This window comes from Lucilia sericata, unplaced genomic scaffold (assembly GCF_015586225.1).
Source record: "Lucilia sericata isolate MDLA Ls3-8-SP2 unplaced genomic scaffold, ASM1558622v1 Contig001342F_arrow, whole genome shotgun sequence".
Classification (NCBI taxonomy): domain Eukaryota; kingdom Metazoa; phylum Arthropoda; class Insecta; order Diptera; family Calliphoridae; genus Lucilia; species Lucilia sericata.
In genome coordinates, this window is record NW_023995286.1 from 39,088 (window position 1) to 56,556 (window position 17,469).

Consider the following 17,469-nt stretch of genomic DNA (forward strand, 5'->3'; position numbering starts at 1 on the left):
AAAGTAGAACTAAACTCGAACTAAAGTCGAACTGAAAAACATAGATATGTATCATAATATAACAATTACCTTTTACTGGTTGTAGGTATCATGGATATTTATAAGAAAACTTTTTTAATCAATGAAAGCCTTAATAATGAAATTTCGTTCGTTATTCCGCCAGTAACGCATCAAAATATTGGTTCTGTATACCAGTGGTATAGATAGATTCTATGTCCGTAAATATCTACTATTGAAAATAGCCAAATTGATAATACCTATGTATTAAAAGAACAATATTAATTCCATCAGCTAATTTTGATCGCCTAATTGTCAAAAATATTTCCATCAAAATTTAAATCATGATACAAAACTTTTTTTATTGCTTTACCCTATACTTAAATTAACAAAATATACATTAAATTTTACAAATTATTACAATTAAGAAAATAAACACTTACAATTAATTTTAAAATAAAGCACTAACAATACATCACAAACTTACTAAAACAATAAGAAATGAAATTAGGAAAAAGTGTCATGTATAAATAATTTAAAAACTTATCATTAGCAATAAACTTGAATGTACTTGAAAGAAAATAAACCTTAAATATAAAATAATTTCATTAAATTTCAATTAAACACTATGATTAACAGTTAGAGCTTTCATTAACCAAATTCGAAACCTAAAACATCATCTAGACCATAATCGAATAATTTAAAATCATCGGCGTAAACTTCGTACAAATGACGAATGGCACTTATGGGTAGAGGATCAAAATATTCTCGTAAATGAGCACGAGTATTCGAGGGTTTATGGCCGGTGGGGAATGTCATATTCTCGGCACCGGTTAAGTAGAGAGCCAATGCAGAATCATCCAATAAGGTTTCATATTTGCCTAAAAAGAAAAAAAGAAATAAATAGATATTCACAAAATCTTGTATGTATTTAAAGTGTAACTTACCTATTACATTATATTTCATGACACAAGGATTACATAGTTTCGAAATGGGTTCCCAATGTTCATTGTATGATGATTGATTACTTAAACTAACTTCTGGCGTTAGCAGATATTGTACAAATTCTGCAAATGATACATCATTTCCAAATTCCAAAGAATGATTGCTAGCATCTACACGAAATGCTTTAACAATTTGTTTTCCTACTCTTCTCTGGAAATAACGAGCACTGGCGGTATCACCCTCCAATTTATTGCGATAAGCCGATAATAATCTTTCAAAAGGATGTCTTACAAATACAAATCTGGTATAATCCGAAAGAACTTCTTGTTTTTCCGTTTCATTTAATGAACTAAATTTATCAAACATGCCCGTTGAGTGAGCCAAAGAGCCAGGTATTTGCAAAGGATCGGTGCCATTTCTCCAGCTGCCATTAAGTATCATCAAAACACGTTTCCAATTTGTACAGGCTACCTAGTTTTCAAATGAAAAAAAAGAGAAATTAATAAGTTTGTTTTCACCAGGAAATTATTCATTGCAATTATATGATATGCATCATGGTTATATTAATACAACTATTATCATTAGTTTGTTTTTTTATGTGTATGTTTATGCAGTTTCCAGTTTCTTAAGTGTGCTTCAAAAGAAAATAACAGTGATTGTTGGAATATTTTTATGACCCAATTTATTTGAGTTATTATTTATTTATTTACATTAAAAGTTTTCTTTTGTTTAGCTTAACTAAAATATCATGGAGGGATTTTTATGTGTATTTATGCAAGCGTTAATATAAACAATCGTAAATCATTAGGAGAATTTTTGGGAATTATATAAACATTTCTTAAGAATATTAATTTTAATATGCTGAAAAATACAGTGTATTCTGAATGAGGTTTATTTGATGGTTGGCATTCAAATGTTTTGAAACTTGACCTAGAGCAATTTGATGTTTATAATCTAATTCGGAATAAACTCTATGTTAATCTGTTTGAAATCATTTTGTCTAAATAAAATTAGTTCGAAATCCAGGGACTAGATTACTTTCCTAAAGCATTAAACTACACAGAATCCGAATGAAAATTTTATCATCTTATCAAATTTTAGAGATATGTATCTGGAAAAAATTTGAAAAAAATACTGTTCTAGGACTGGTTGATATTGTCTTGGAGATCATCCTATAATTGGTTGCTTCACCTCGCATGAGGATAACGTATCAGTTTCGCCACTTTCTATATAGCTAGATAAATACTAAACACTCCTCGAACGGTTTGTCGGATCCAAACCAATGGGTAATGTAATTTTTTATGATCTAAAATAGCAAAGAGACCTGCTTCGTACCAATGTTTCGTGTGATTATCATGAGAATGTCTGACAAACGAAGACTTATAGAGCCTAAGCAGGTTCTTCCCTACATAGTGCTCAATAATTAGGCACATATTTTAGCGTTGTTGAGTTTCCTTCTGTACCTGTCTGTTATCAAGATCTGGTAAAATGTACATTGTTTATAGGAAAAATAGAATCACTAAAAATCCAAACATTTATTTATCAATTTATACAAAAGAACTGATTTCTCACGAAATCTAGATTTTCGATAAAAAATACCTTTTAAATATTAGCAATTAAATTGAATCTTTGTCGTTGAATCATGGTTTTCCATTTAAAAACTATTTAAAATTGTGTATATTTTTTACTAAATGTAAACATTTTAGCAAAAAGTAAACAAACGTATATAATTTTTAACAAATACAGATTGGTCAAGTTCATATTTGTTTAAGTAAAAAATATATGAACCGTGTAAAAATGTTTAATGAATTTTTTTCATAAACAAACAATTGCAAGTTTTGGTTATTAAAAAAAATCATCGAATTTAGACATCTTAAAGCAACTGATCCCCCATTAAATAAATTGTTCGGCATTGATGGTTTTTCTTTTGTTAAATATCTATTTACTACCTTTTGATGATATGAAATGTTTTGCATACTTTTTGCAACATAATCATTATTCTAGAAAAAAATTCCCCAAAAAATCTATGATTAATTACAATCATTTTTATAACCATATCGTAAAATTTGTCAAATTACGTGCAAAAACTCATAACAAATGTTTTTTTTTTTTTTTGTTTTGCGTTAATATCTGCCAAAGAAAAACTATGACAATTTGATAAGAAACTACAAATTTGTTAAATAAATTTCATGAAACATTTCAATGAAAAGTAATGATTCAATATTAGTTAGTCTTCTTCTAACTAAATATTATAGTTATTTTGATTTTTTAAACACGTGTGTCATAATGTAAACATTTCTTTGGAAGCACAGAAATCATGCTAAAAGATTTAAACTAAAAAAAAATAACTAACAAATTGTCATAGACTTAATCATATCCGTCGTCTATTGTTGACACACAGACTTTTATTGTTACAAACACCCCGGCATAATAATAATTGTGATACAATTCACTTTAAGTGATCAAGATATATCATTGCATTCTATTCATTCACTTTATTTAGATTTTTTGAACTTGTTTTCTTTTGTCACTTGTTCCGTGTAATGTGTATGAACATATTCAAAAGAAAAAGAACATAAAGATTTCACCTTGCTAAATAATGGGGATTTTGCATTCAAAACATATTTTATTATATTGTATGGCAATTATGGTTTTTATTGTGTAGAATTACAAAAGAGAATTTATAGTCAGACATTATAGATTGTCAAAAGAATTGAGTATTTTTAGTTAAAATTTTCATATTTTTAGTAAATGTAACTTAATATTGTTGATTTGTTGGCTTTTGAAATCGCTGTATAGTGAAGACAACAAATGTTTAATGGTCAAGATCTCTGCTTTTTAAATTGCTAGATTTAATTACTTTTTTTGTAGTTATATTATTCATTCGCTTAAGTAATTTCATTTTGCTGTTATTTTTGTTGTTATTGTGTTTAAAGTTCATCATAAACAAATTTTGTAATAATATCGTACGAGTTTTTTATAACCTGTTTGTTTTATTATTTAAATGACTATGACTATTTTACGTTTAGTTTATATTAGTGGAGACTTTAATTAAAATAATAATTCCTCGTAAAGTGTTTAACTAAAAAAATTACTTTAATATAAATTAAAATAATTTTTAGGATTTTTCTTTTAATTAAAATATAAAATGTTGAGAGTCGAGAGTTGAAAGGCTTTATCTCTTAATATCTAAAAGCACCAGAAGGATATCTGGTACAAAAGAGTGAAAATTTCTGCATTTAATTTTAAACCCTTTAAATAAATGATTTTTTTACCGTTTATTGCAAAACTATGCAATTTTATTAATCAAATGCGTAATTCATCAACAAAATTTAACAAGAAAAAACTCTCAACTAAATTTATTTTAATTTATTAATTTACTGCAATTAAAATCAAATAATAAAATATCATTGTGTTGCTCTAGAAAACAAACAAATACTACAAGATTTAAATTTTTTTCCAACATTTCATAATAACAGCTGCATTTAAAAAATTCTCTGTATAAGTATATAAATAGTTTCAATAATTCTCCTCCGATAACAACTTGAAATTTCAATGAACTTTCTGATCCCTTATAGATCTCAGTAGAAATACAAAACAATTAAATGCTAAAAAAATTAGCACTTATTGCAAATTGTTTGCAATGCAAAAACAATAAACAAGTTGCTAAGATTTTGTAAAATAGAAAAACAATTTAATTATTGCAGATAATTACAACTATACATATAACTATATATGTTTGTAGTTGTAATATAAGTAAACTGTGGTTTAGTATCTTCCAATATTTTTCATATACTTGCCATGTCAAGTAGTAAAAACTTTACGAATGTTTGTTTAAAATATTTTGCAAAAAGTCCAGACTATAGACTAATCTATAGTACAGATTATAGACTAATCTATAGTCCAGACTATAGACTAATATATAGTCCAGATTATAGACTAATCTATAGTCCGGACTACAGAGTAAACAATAGCACAGATTATAGACTAATCTATAGTCCAGACTATAGACTAATCTATAGTCCAGACTATAGACTAATCGATAATCCAGACTATAGACTAATCTATAGTCCAGTCTATAGACTAATCTATAGTCCAGACTATAGACTAATCTATAGTCCAGACTACAGACTAATCTACAGTCCAGACTATAGACCAATCTATAGTCCAGACTATAGACTAATCGATAGTCCAGACTATAGACTAATCGATAGTCCAGACTATAGACTAATCGATAGTCCAGACTATAGACTAATCTATAGTCCAGACTATAGACTAATCTATAGCCCAGATTATAGACTAATCTATAGTCCAGACTATAGACTAATCTATAGTCCAGACTATAGACTAATCTATAATCCAGACTATAAACTAATCTATAGTCCAGACTATAGACTAATCTATAGTCCAGACTATAGACTAATCTATAGTCCAGACTATAGACTAATCTATAGTCCAGACTATAGACTAATCTATAGTCCAGACTATAGACTAATCTATAGTCCAGACTATAGACTAATCTATAGTCCAGACTATAGACTAATCTATAGTCCAGACTATAGACTAATCTATAGTCCAAACTATAGATTAATCTACAGTCCAGACTATAGAATAATCTACAGTCCAGACTATAGACTAATCTATAGTCCAGACTATAGACTAATCTATAGTCCAGACTATAGACTAATCTATAGTCCAGACTATAGACTAATCTATAGTCCAGACTATAGACTAATCTACAGTCCAGACTATAGACTAATCTATAGTCCAGACTATAGACTAATCTATAGTCCAGACTAATCTATAGTCTAGGCTATAGACTAATCTTCCAGACTATAGACTAATCTATAGTCCAGACTATAGACTAATCTATAGCCCAGACTATAGACTAATCTATAGTCCAGACTATAGACTAATCTATAGTCCAGACTATAGACTAATCTATAGTCCAGACTATAGACTAATCTATAGTCCCGGCTATAGACTAATCTACAGTCCAGACTATAGACTATTCTATAGTCCAGAATATAGACTATTCTATAGGCCAGACTATAGACTATTCTATAGTCCAAACTATAAACTATTCTTTAGTCCAAACTATAAACTATTCTTTAGTCCAGACTATAGACTATTCTGTAGTTCAGACTATATACTTTTATATAGTCCAGTTTGATGTATAGTCCAGACTGCACTTTACTATGTAGTGCAGACTTTCATATGTCTGTTCTATAATCCGCACTAGTCAATAATCCAGACTATAGTATATTCTAGTTTAAACTATTTAATTATATAGTCCAAAAACTTTATATCGAATTTATTTAAGATAATATCGAGTTATTTAATTAGAAAACAAAAAAACCGAATACGTAAAAAACCCTTAATAATACGCAATTAAATTAAGCCTATTATCAAAAAAAACTATTATCTCTTAATAAGCCAGATTAAATTACGCAAATGTCAAGCAAGCGAATAAAATTAAATTCTCAAATTTACTCTTGATTTATATTTTATTTAATTACATTAACTAGAAGTGGGAAAAATCGCAATAAAAAAATCCAGATTAGACATTTTAAAGCAATAACAAAATAAATCAAATGATCTAACATTATCACTTGAAATGATAACATAGACAACAAATGGAATTTACACAAATGCTATAAATCCCTATTAAATAGCATTTGAAAGAGAGGATCATCTACTCATGCCTGGCACCAGGCAGTATAGTTAGTAATAAATTCTACTTCTATTATCAATTAATTTTCACCAGCGGTTTTATTAAAAAAATGTTTTAATTTGTGATAAGATTAAATAAATTTATTTTTTGTTTTCAAATGGAATGGAAAAACTTTATTTAATATCAAAATATTTATCAAAACATAAAACGGTTTCTAATTAAGAAACTACCAAATAATCTTTTATTTAAAATTATGAGTCAATTGTGTCTTGAAAATTAAATAGATTATAAATACTAAAAACAATAACAAGAACAACTACTTCTTCAAGATCAATCAATACCGTTTGTTATTTTAAGGCAAACTATTCTACTTAAATATTTAAGTACTAAACAATTGTATTTGTGGTATAAAGTACACAATTTTTTATTTATGTTTAACATATAAATACTTTAAATTAAACTAAATGTTGTTTATTTAGCCGAGATAGACAACCTTTTGCGGAATATTTGAGGGCCAATTATACTTAAAACTTTTCACACCTTTTATAATTGGAAATATTCAATTATATGATTAATTCGAATTTGTTAAATGTGTTTTAAATGATTTTATTTTTTTAGGCATTTGCAAAAAAAATTTTTTTTTTTTTTGGAAATAAACATTTTACTTTTTGTTTAATTTTAGTGTTTATCTTTTGATTGATATGGTTTTTAGATACGCATTGATACGTAACAATTTCTTTCAAGTGTATTTTATTTTTTCAAATATTAAACAAAAAAATATCTTAGAAGTTGGCGTGTTTAACAAATAACCTTTGCTTCCTTAAACTGCTAATCAATATTTTTTTGTTTGTTGATTGATTGACAAAAAAATTTAAACTTTTTTAAAGATGAGTGAGTAATGTGAATACAAGTGAACCCTATGATGTGTTTAAGACCCAAGGGGAGATATGTATTTTAATTACTTTTGTGACCTAGTGATTCCGATTTCGCAGATTGCTTGAAAAAATCACTAAGACATCATTATACTTTAAAATTGAATCTTGACCATAGTCTCTACTGAAACGTAGAGTATATTCCAGACTATAGAATAGATTACAGTATCGACTCAGAATAGACTAGAGTCACGAACCATATTCGTACTATGGAATAGTCTATAGTGCGAATAATAGAATAGTGGACTATAGATTAGTCTATAGTCTGGACTATAGGTTAGTCTATAGTCTCGACTATAGGTTAGTCTATAGTCTCGAATATAGGTTAGTCTATAGTCTGGACTATAGAATAGTCTATAGTGTGGACTATAGTATAGTCTGGACTATATTATAGTCTATAGTCTGGATTATGGAATAGTCTATAGTCTGGACTATGGGATAGTCTATAGTCTTTACTATAGAATAGTCTATAGTCTGTACTATAGAATAGCTTATAGTCTAGACTATAGAATAGCCTATAGTCTAGACTATAGAATAGTCTATAGTCTAGACTATAGAATAGTCTATAGTCTTGACTATAGAATAGACCACTTTAAAATTGATTCTTGACCATAGTCTCTACTGAATATTCAAGACCATAGAATAGACTACAGTATCAACTCAGAATAGAATAAAGTCACAAACCATATTCGTACTATGGAATAGGCTATAGTGTGAATAATAGAATAGTCTGAACAATAGTATATAGGCCGGACTATAGATTAGTCTATAGTCTGGACTATAGGTTAGTCTATAGTCTCGACTATAGGTTAGTCTATAGCCTGGACTATAGAATAGTCTTTAGTCTGGACTATATTATAGTTTATAGTCTGGATTATGGAATAGTCTATAGTCTGGACTATGGGATAGTCTATAGTCTGGACTATAGAATAGTCTATTGTCTGGACTATAGGTTAGTCTATAGTCTGAACTATAGAATAATCTATAGTGTGGACTATAGAATAGTCTATAGGGTGGACTGTAGAATAGTCTTTAGTCTGGATTATAGAATAGTCTATAGTCTGGACTATATAATAGTCTATAGTCTGGACTATATAATAGTCTATAGTCTGGACTATATATAGTCTAGTCTAGAATAGTTCATAGTCTGGACTATAGAATAGTCCGTAGTTTGAACTATAGAATAGTCTATAGTGTAGACTATAGAATAGTCTTTAGTGTGGACTGTAGAATAGTCTATAGTCTGGACTATAGAATAGTCTATAGTCTGGACTATAGAATAATTTATAGTCTAGACAATAGAATAGTCTATAGCCTGGATTATATAATAGTTTATAGTTTGACCTATAGAATAGTCTATAGCATAGTCTATAGAATAGTCTATATAGTCTAATAGACTATTGCCTATAGTGTGGACTATAGAATAGTCTAATAGTGTAGACTATAGAATATTCTATAGTGTGGACTGTAGAATAGTCTTAGTGTGGACTATAGAATGGTCTATAGTATGGATTATAGAATAGTTTATAGTCTGGATTATAGAATAGTCTATAGTCTGGACTATAGAATAGTTTATAGATTGGACTATATAATAGTCTATAGTGTGGACTATAGTGTAGACTATAGAATAATCTATAATCTGGACTATAGAGTAGACTATAGTCTGGACTATAAAAAAATCTATAGTCTGGACTTTAGAATAATCTATAGTCTATACTATAGAATAGTTTATAAGCGGAACTAATGACTAGAATATTGTCTGGATTTTATTATGGACTATAGTCTGGACTTTAAAATGGATTATAATCTGGACAGTAGAATCGACTACATCGACTACACACTATAGCCGGGACTATAGAGTACAGTCGGGACTATAGAGTACAGTTTGGACTATGAGATCTTGCTGATTTCCTATAGTTAAGTACTCAATGATACATCCAATTTTCCATTCAAATTTGTAGAAAATTATTTAAAAATACTTTTGCCTCTACTAATATGAACAATTTCCTCCGATTGAATAACAAATATGTTAAAACATATTTTTTAAACAATTTCAAACATAAACATAAATTTCGTTATTTAATACACTTTGTTTATTGTTTGAGGCAAATTTTGCAATAAACTATGCGAAATTAAAACGTAAAATAAACATGATTTGCTTGTTCAAATTTGGCACAATATTTTAAATAAGATGGATGTTTGAAACAATACTTTATTTTATTTATTTTTAACAAAAAAAACCGCAACGCCACAACATGTGTCATAAATATGTATTGACGATAGCAAAATCAAGAAAAAATTCCAAAAATACGATACTAAAAAATGACCACAAATAAAAAAAACGAGATTTTGCAATATAATAAGTAAGAAAGTTAAATAACAAAAGCCAGCAAAAAAAATAAAAATAAATAAATTCTTTCAACTAAAACTAAAAGTGAATAACAGACAGACGGGCCGAAAAATAGAAAAAAAAATACAAATCATACAAACTCAATACTGAGTTCAATAAACTTTTGCTTTTATTTAATTTATACTAAGAATGCTCTAAAAGTTTTCACAGAAACACACACTCACTCACACAACAAACGAACGAACGGAAAGTCTTAACACTTTATTAAACGCGTCATTTGGCACTTACCTTTGGCACATAACAATATAGCAGTTTATGCTCTTGATCAACAATCATATGATCCATTTGTTCATCGGTTAGATCGTTTATGTCCAGCATACTATAGCCCAGAGTATTGCATTGTTTTTGCAAATACTCCTGTCTCTGCATGTTGAGGGTTTGTGTTAATTCCAAACTGTGTTTAGTGATCTTAACATTGTTGTTGTTGCCATCTTCGAATGCTCCACGAATGAGGTCAATTTGTAAAGCACACAAAAAGAATAAAACAACCAAAGAAATTAACAATGATTGACAAATAAAGAACATTTTTCTTGTTGGCGACGATGTTGATGTTGATGGCGAAGACGCAGATGCTGCCGACGTTAGAGATGACGACAATGTTGAGGAGGTGAGGCGGTCGCCGTTGGTAGCGGTATAAAACGAAGCAGTTGCTAAAAGTTTATTATAAGCTGCTGTGCTAGACTTAAAATTGATTGTAGTGGCTGAAGGTAAATATGACTGTTTATTGAAAATCGTCATTATCCGTCGTATATCATCTGGGCTTAAAAGTGAACGGAATGTCGTTTAAATCTCGTTGTTGGTTATAATTGATTTTTCGTTTAAATAGTTGTAGAGGTTCTTTTCTTTTTTTAGTTTTGGTTTTTAATAAAATTATAATTAATTGGCACATGGAATGATGATTATTATTAATAAATTTCTTAGATTTTAGTGAATCTTTAAAAAACATTGGTTTTTTGTTTAATTTATAATAAATTATTTTATTTATTTAATTAAATATTAAAACTTATTCAATCACTGACGTTTCTTTCCGAAATATTTGTCCCGTTTATAAAACTTGAGTGTTTGTGCATTTTCTATGCCGCATTCTTTCAATAACTTGCGCCCGTTTTTATCTTCAACAAACGTTTGCGTTGCGATATTAAATAAAATATAAGCACGCCATAGGAAACGCCAACTAACATTTGGTCGATGTTGGTGTCCGTTGTGTGTCGCCGAACAAACTAACTCCCCGGTTGCGTATTGCGGCTTCCCTAGGTTACTTTTTGTTGATTTATTAACTTGTTTATGTTTACGCTCTTCAACGATCGTTTCGGTTGTTTCGTTCATAAGAAGACCTCTACGTCGTATACGCTCTTCATAACGTTCTCTTAACTCTCGTTTCTGTTGTACACGTGCTTGTGCCTCTATGGCTCTTTTCAATTGAGCAATTGTGGGGTTTTCTTGTGGGAGCTACATACATATATGAGAAGAGAATAGAATTGGTTATATTCTTGTTTTAAGTACAGTGGTATGAAATTAATATTGGGGAATTTTTTTATTATATCTAGGAGTTTGATAAACTTTGAGATTATTATTTAATTTAATTAGAAATAGGCGTTTATCAGCTATTTAAGAAGGCTACAGTTAGTTGCGTTATAGCCGGTAGAAAGCTACACAAATTACAGATTAATTAGAAATCGTTTTGAAATATAACTTTGGTTACTAAATTATCATTGACACATTTTTATCAACATAAGATAATTGTGACATACAATTTGAAGCGGCTGTTGAATTCGTTTGTTCTTGTTGTAACAGTTCAACTGTGACCGATAGTTCTTTCAGAGTACGACTCGGGTCGCCTTAGCTACGCGACGATTCATGCTGATGTCTCATTCATGCTGGTAAAAGTTGTTAAAAGTTTTTAATGAAAATTTGTTTTTAATAACGAATTCGAATATTTTTTTCTTAAATAAACAGTTTTTAAGTGAAATGCTGAATTTTCAGTGAAAATCAATTTTTTGCCAATAATTCGGCTTTTTCCTGAAAAACCAAATTTTTTATAAAAAATTAGATTTTTATGAAATTTAGAGAAATTGCATTTTTTTAAACAAAACTCCGAATTTTTGATAATAAAAACTGATTTTAAGTGCAATGTTGAATTTTAAGTAAAAAATTAAATTTTTATTATAATCTGATTTTTATCAAATAATAAGAAAAAAATCTATTTTGGAAATTAGTTTCTTGGGGGAAAAATCTTTATAACAAAAATTGGTCCCGAGAGTATAAAATCGAAATTTTCGAAAATTCAAACTTATGTTCGAAAAAAATTTTGAAACTGTAAAATTATCTAAACGATATAAATTTAGATTTATTTGGTACAAAATTTTTTATATTTTCCAATTCTTCGAAAATTTTCCAAAATTCCAACTTATATTCGAAAACATTTTAAAACTGTAAGATTATCTTTAAATCATAAGGGTTCCTTTAAAATATAATTTTTGTTTCACTTGAGGAAAATTTTTCAAATTTTTCCAATTTTTAGAAAATTTTCGAAAATTCGAACTTATGTTCGAAAACATTTTAAAGCTGTAATAATTTCCTTTAAATATTTAGAATTCTTAAAAATAACATTTTAGTTTCATTTGAGAGCGATTTACATACATTTTACGACTTTTAGAAAGTTTTCAAAAATTCGAACTTATGTTCGAAAAATTATTAAAATTATCTTTAAAGCACAAGGATTCTTGAAAATATATTTTAAGTTTTATTTGAAACCAATTTCGGACTATTTCCTATTTTTTGAAAATTTTTGAAAATTCCAAAAAATTTTTAAAACTGACAATTTCTGACATTTTTCATTTAAATAATTTTCAACAAATTTTCAAACGTTAAAATTATCATATGTCATATGGATTCCTAAAAATTAAATTTTTATTATGTATTATATCGTTTCGTTTATTATATCGTTAATTCGAACTTATGTTCGAAAAAATTTTAAAGCTGTATTTTTTTTTTTAAATTGGAATTCTAAGAAATTGAATTTTAGTTTCATTTAGAAGAATTTTCTTATATTTTTTTATTTTTAGAAAAATTTTCGAAAATTCGAACTTATGTTCGAAAAATTATTAAAACTGTAAAATTATCTTTAAATCATAGGGACTCTTAAAAATATAATTTCAATTTCATTTAAGGCAAATTTCTTATATTTCCCAACATTAAGAAAATGTTTGAAAATTCGAAAAAATGTTAAAACTGACAATTTCTAACATGTTTCCATTTAGATAATTTTCGAAAAAATAATTTCAAAACTGTAAAATTGTCTTTAAATCTTAAAAATATAATTTTAATTTCATTTGATGCAAATTTCTTAATTTTTTTCAATTTGTAGAAAATATTCAAAAATTCGAACTTATGTTCGAAAAATTCTTGAACAGTTAAAATTAACTTTAAATGATTAACACTCTTAAAAAATTAATTTTAGTTTCATTTAAAACCAATTTCGTATATTTTTCGATTCTTAGAAAATTTTCGAAATTTTGAACTTATGTTCGAAAACATTTTAAAGCTATAAAAATGTATTTTTATTTATTGGATTTCTTAAAAATAAAATGTTAGTTTCATTTGAAGCTGATTTCTTACATTTTTCAGTATTTAGAAAATTTTCGAAATTTCGAACTTATGTTCGAAAACATGTTAAAACTGTTAAAATATTTTCTTAATCTTAGGAATTGTTAAAAATATAATTTTAGTCTAATTTAAGGGATATTCGAAATAATGTTCGAAAATTTATTTAAAAAAGGTAAAAATTTTCTTCAACATAAAATGTTCAGCTTTCTTTATTTGCAGCTTATAAGCTGTTTAGGATATGTTCGAATATAAGTATGGAATTTTTTAAAGCTTTGTTTCTGTGTTTTCTTATACAAATTTCTTTTTGCTGATAAAAATATAAATTTAGAACACTGAAAGTCTAGACGTCACATAAATATTATTTTATTGTATATTTAAATCTTTAATTTCAACCACATTAAATAGCTTAGGTACTTAATACTCAAAAACATGTATTAAATTTCTCAAAAATAATGTGCCCCTAGAAAAAGATTAAATGACAATTATAAGAAAAAAAAACAGCAACAATTAACAAAGGCAAATGTCTAATTATAAAAATTTACAGTAAAAGTGTGTATACTTAATGATCTAATTAAATTAAATAATGATCAATGAAAAATGTGACAAAAACTTTTATTTTCTTTAAGAATACTTTAACTGAATTTTTTTTATGTAGTTATTAGCATTTATTAAATATTAACCCACTGACATGATTTACCAAAATTTATTATTGTTTGGGATATAATGATGTTTTCTTAAACAATTTGCAAATATATATTTTTATAAATAATAAATTCAAAAAATTTCTGTTAACGGTTATACCTACATACTACGTCACCTAACAATAACGGTGAAGCGAAAATAATAAAGTTTAGAATTATTTTTTTTTTCGCCAAAGAAATTTTCCAGTTTTCATTTAGAAACAAGTGCTAATTTATTTTCATTATAATTACTTCAAGGTATTGTATTAATTTACAATATTGAACTTGACAGCTGAACTGACATTCGATTAGTTGTTTACTTAAAATAAAGTTTATTTTAGTTTATTTTCCTTTTGCTTTAATATTTGCATTTAACAAACAAAATGTTTACTCATCATTATTTAAATATAAAATTTTGCTGTTAAAGTATTTATATTTAAAAGTTTTACAATAACACAAAACCTACAGAGAGCTATACATAAAATGAAATAAGTAATCAATCAAAAGTCTATTAGAAAACATTAAATAAACATTAGATTCTACAATTTAATATTTAAAATTAATACTCACCACCACTGTTAATGTAGAGAGGCCATCACGTTCTATATAGATAGTGGTGCCACCACCTTGAGCCAAAGCCAGCTATAAAGAATATTGTATATTTGTTTTATTTATAAATTGTTAAGCATTTTTCAAATATTTTCTCTTTTAAGTAACAAGAGAGACTTTTGTTTGGATAGAAAAAGTTTTTATTTGTCAAACTGTTACTTTGTAAATAAAGTATATTTTATTACTTGTATATATATGCTGGTACCATGCTAATGACGCAAATGTTATGGTGTTAAAGAATGGAAATTTTTCAATCAAATTTGAATTTTACGCATTATGCATTGTTGAGCTTATTTATGATTAAAAAATATTTTATAATCAAACCACATATAGTTTGTTTTATCTAATATAATATTCAATTAGCAAATTTAGAAATTCCCTAATTGAAATATGTTTGTAGTTAAGAAATTTTAATAATAATTTTAACTGATTTCAGTAAGTTAATGATAAATTTATCATTTCGTTTACAAAATTTGGAATTCTTAGGTTTTTTAAGATTATGAAAGTTTATTCTACGATAGCGTCTCAAAACTTACTCTATTGTATCTTACTATTTCACATCCTCGAACACTTTGTCTCTAATGATTTCTCCTATCATAAATAGGTATTTCCTAGGACTTTGATATATGTTGATCAAATTGGTACCCGTTTCTAAGATCTTGAGCTTTTATTCTCTGAACAGATGATCTACATATCTCTATATCTCTGGGGATAATAAGGATACAATTTATATATAAAATGGCTATTGGAATTCTTAGGTTTTTTAAGATTATGAAAGTTTATTCTACGATAGCGTCTCAAAACTTACTCTATTGTATCTTACTATTTCACATCCTCGAACACTTTGTCTCTAATGATTTCTCCTATCATAAATAGGTATTTCCTAGGACTTTGATATATGTTGATCAAATTGGTACCCGTTTCTAAGATCTTGAGCTTTTATTCTCTGAACAGATGATCTACATATCTCTATATCTCTGGGGATAATAAGGATACAATTTATATATAAAATGGCTAATAAATTCACTGACATATTACCTAGGACATAAATATTCAACATGGAAACTATGAGTCTCTGTATAACGACATATTGTCACTACTTCATTGGGAACACCATGCTAATAGCTGGCAAAATAGATACTCAAAGATTCCATGTAGCTGTCGTGATTTATCCAAGTACAATTGCTATTTAAATGACTTCGTTGAATTCCTCTTCAAACCCACTCCCATATCTTATTATTTGTCTAAAGTAAATCTCCATGGGAAACTTGAGTCTTCGAGTAAATGTATGCCTTAGGGCGCTTAACCTTTTAAAACTTAATTAAACTTCTAGCTGCCACGCAAATAATGCTCCAAATAAAGTTATCCATACATTATTGTTCTTATTATAATACTCAAATAACATCTATTAGGAGTTTTTCCTTGCTTTTGCTCGATCAGTTTTTCTTTCGATATTGTGAAAAACGCTGTCATGGAAAAATGTTGACACTTACAGAGAAATATAATTTTCATCTTCAACTCACGACAGAAAGAAAAAATTACCTCTCCTTGCAACTCCTCTGGCGTAACATCATACGGAATATCCGACAATTGTTCATCATTTGCCAGTATCTCCTTTAAATGATTTTCCGTAGCACTCACCAATGTCTCTAGTTCGCTAAGTTCAAAATTTGGTTTTATCTTTTTACCCAAACGTTTCATTCGATTCCTTTTGCGATTTCTACCAAAGCCACCATTGCGTATACGTCTTTCTCGTTGGGCTTTACGTGCCAAATTTATGGGCAGATGTTTCTTTTTAAGTTCGTGAGACATTTTAAAATGTTGTGACATTTTTCTTAAGTTAAATTTATTTTAAAATTAAACAAAATTTGCAAAATAAAAATTTTAGCATTCATTTGCTTGTTGTTTTGAACGAAAAAATGTAAACAATGGTTTTTGTTGTTGTTATTGCAACAGCTGTTGTGTATTTTAAATCATTCACAATAGACGAGTGTCATTCACTGAACAGTCTACTTGAAGGGTTGCCGAGTGAAGGTTTATTTTTAATTGTTGTCTACAATCTTAATATTGGTTGTGATTATTTTAGTGTTTTTTATTATTTAATAAAAAAAATCCCGTTTTTGGCTATTATTTAGCTGTGCGAAGACAGCTTTATGAAATTGCTATATCTGTAAGTCCAATCAATCAAAAAGGTTCAGCATCTTTTGTATCTCCTACCATCACCATACAAGAGATATTAAAATTATTATCGCGGCATTAGCCTTTATAATAGGGGCTTTTTATGGGGGATAAGTTCAAATGTCCGATCATTACAAAATTTGGCATGGTTGTTGCTGTAACAGCTAAATCTATAAAATAATCTTGTTGGGGGTTCTACATAAATGTCTAGGGCTACTTAAACTGGATGAATCCATAGACTCATTGAATAAAGTGAAGTAGGGTTGGCTAAGTAGTTGAATTTGTGGTGAGTGTTATGAGGACCTTGACCACTTGCAAGGCATTCGTTGGGGACGGCACGGTCTATAAGCGACCAGTAGGCATTAAGCCTGTGGATCCATCTCTATCTTAGTTGTGTCAGAACTACTCTTGTTTTCCGTGTCTGTTATGGGCCGTGGG

At 27.9% G+C, this 17,469-nt stretch overlaps 2 protein-coding genes across 2 annotated transcripts; both read right to left on the reverse strand.

Moving 5' to 3' along the window:
* Window positions 1–339: 339 nt before the first annotated feature.
* Window positions 340–11,196, reverse strand: LOC119611035 (carbohydrate sulfotransferase 11-like). The gene is made up of 3 exons (XM_037966492.1): window positions 10,187–11,196; window positions 945–1,413; window positions 340–878 (listed from the first exon to the last, which is right to left on the reverse strand). Exons 1-3 carry the CDS (start codon window positions 10,694–10,696, stop codon window positions 649–651), a joined length of 1,209 nt encoding a protein of 402 aa, XP_037822420.1. The 5' UTR covers window positions 10,697–11,196; the 3' UTR covers window positions 340–648.
* On the reverse strand, window positions 10,908–16,778 carry LOC119611036. Its single transcript, XM_037966493.1, has 3 exons — window positions 16,396–16,778; window positions 14,815–14,886; window positions 10,908–11,407 (listed from the first exon to the last, which is right to left on the reverse strand). The coding sequence occupies exons 1-3, from the start codon at window positions 16,681–16,683 to the stop codon at window positions 10,970–10,972; spliced, it is 798 nt and encodes a 265-aa protein (XP_037822421.1). The 5' UTR covers window positions 16,684–16,778; the 3' UTR covers window positions 10,908–10,969.
* Between the last annotated feature and the right edge of the window lie 691 nt (window positions 16,779–17,469).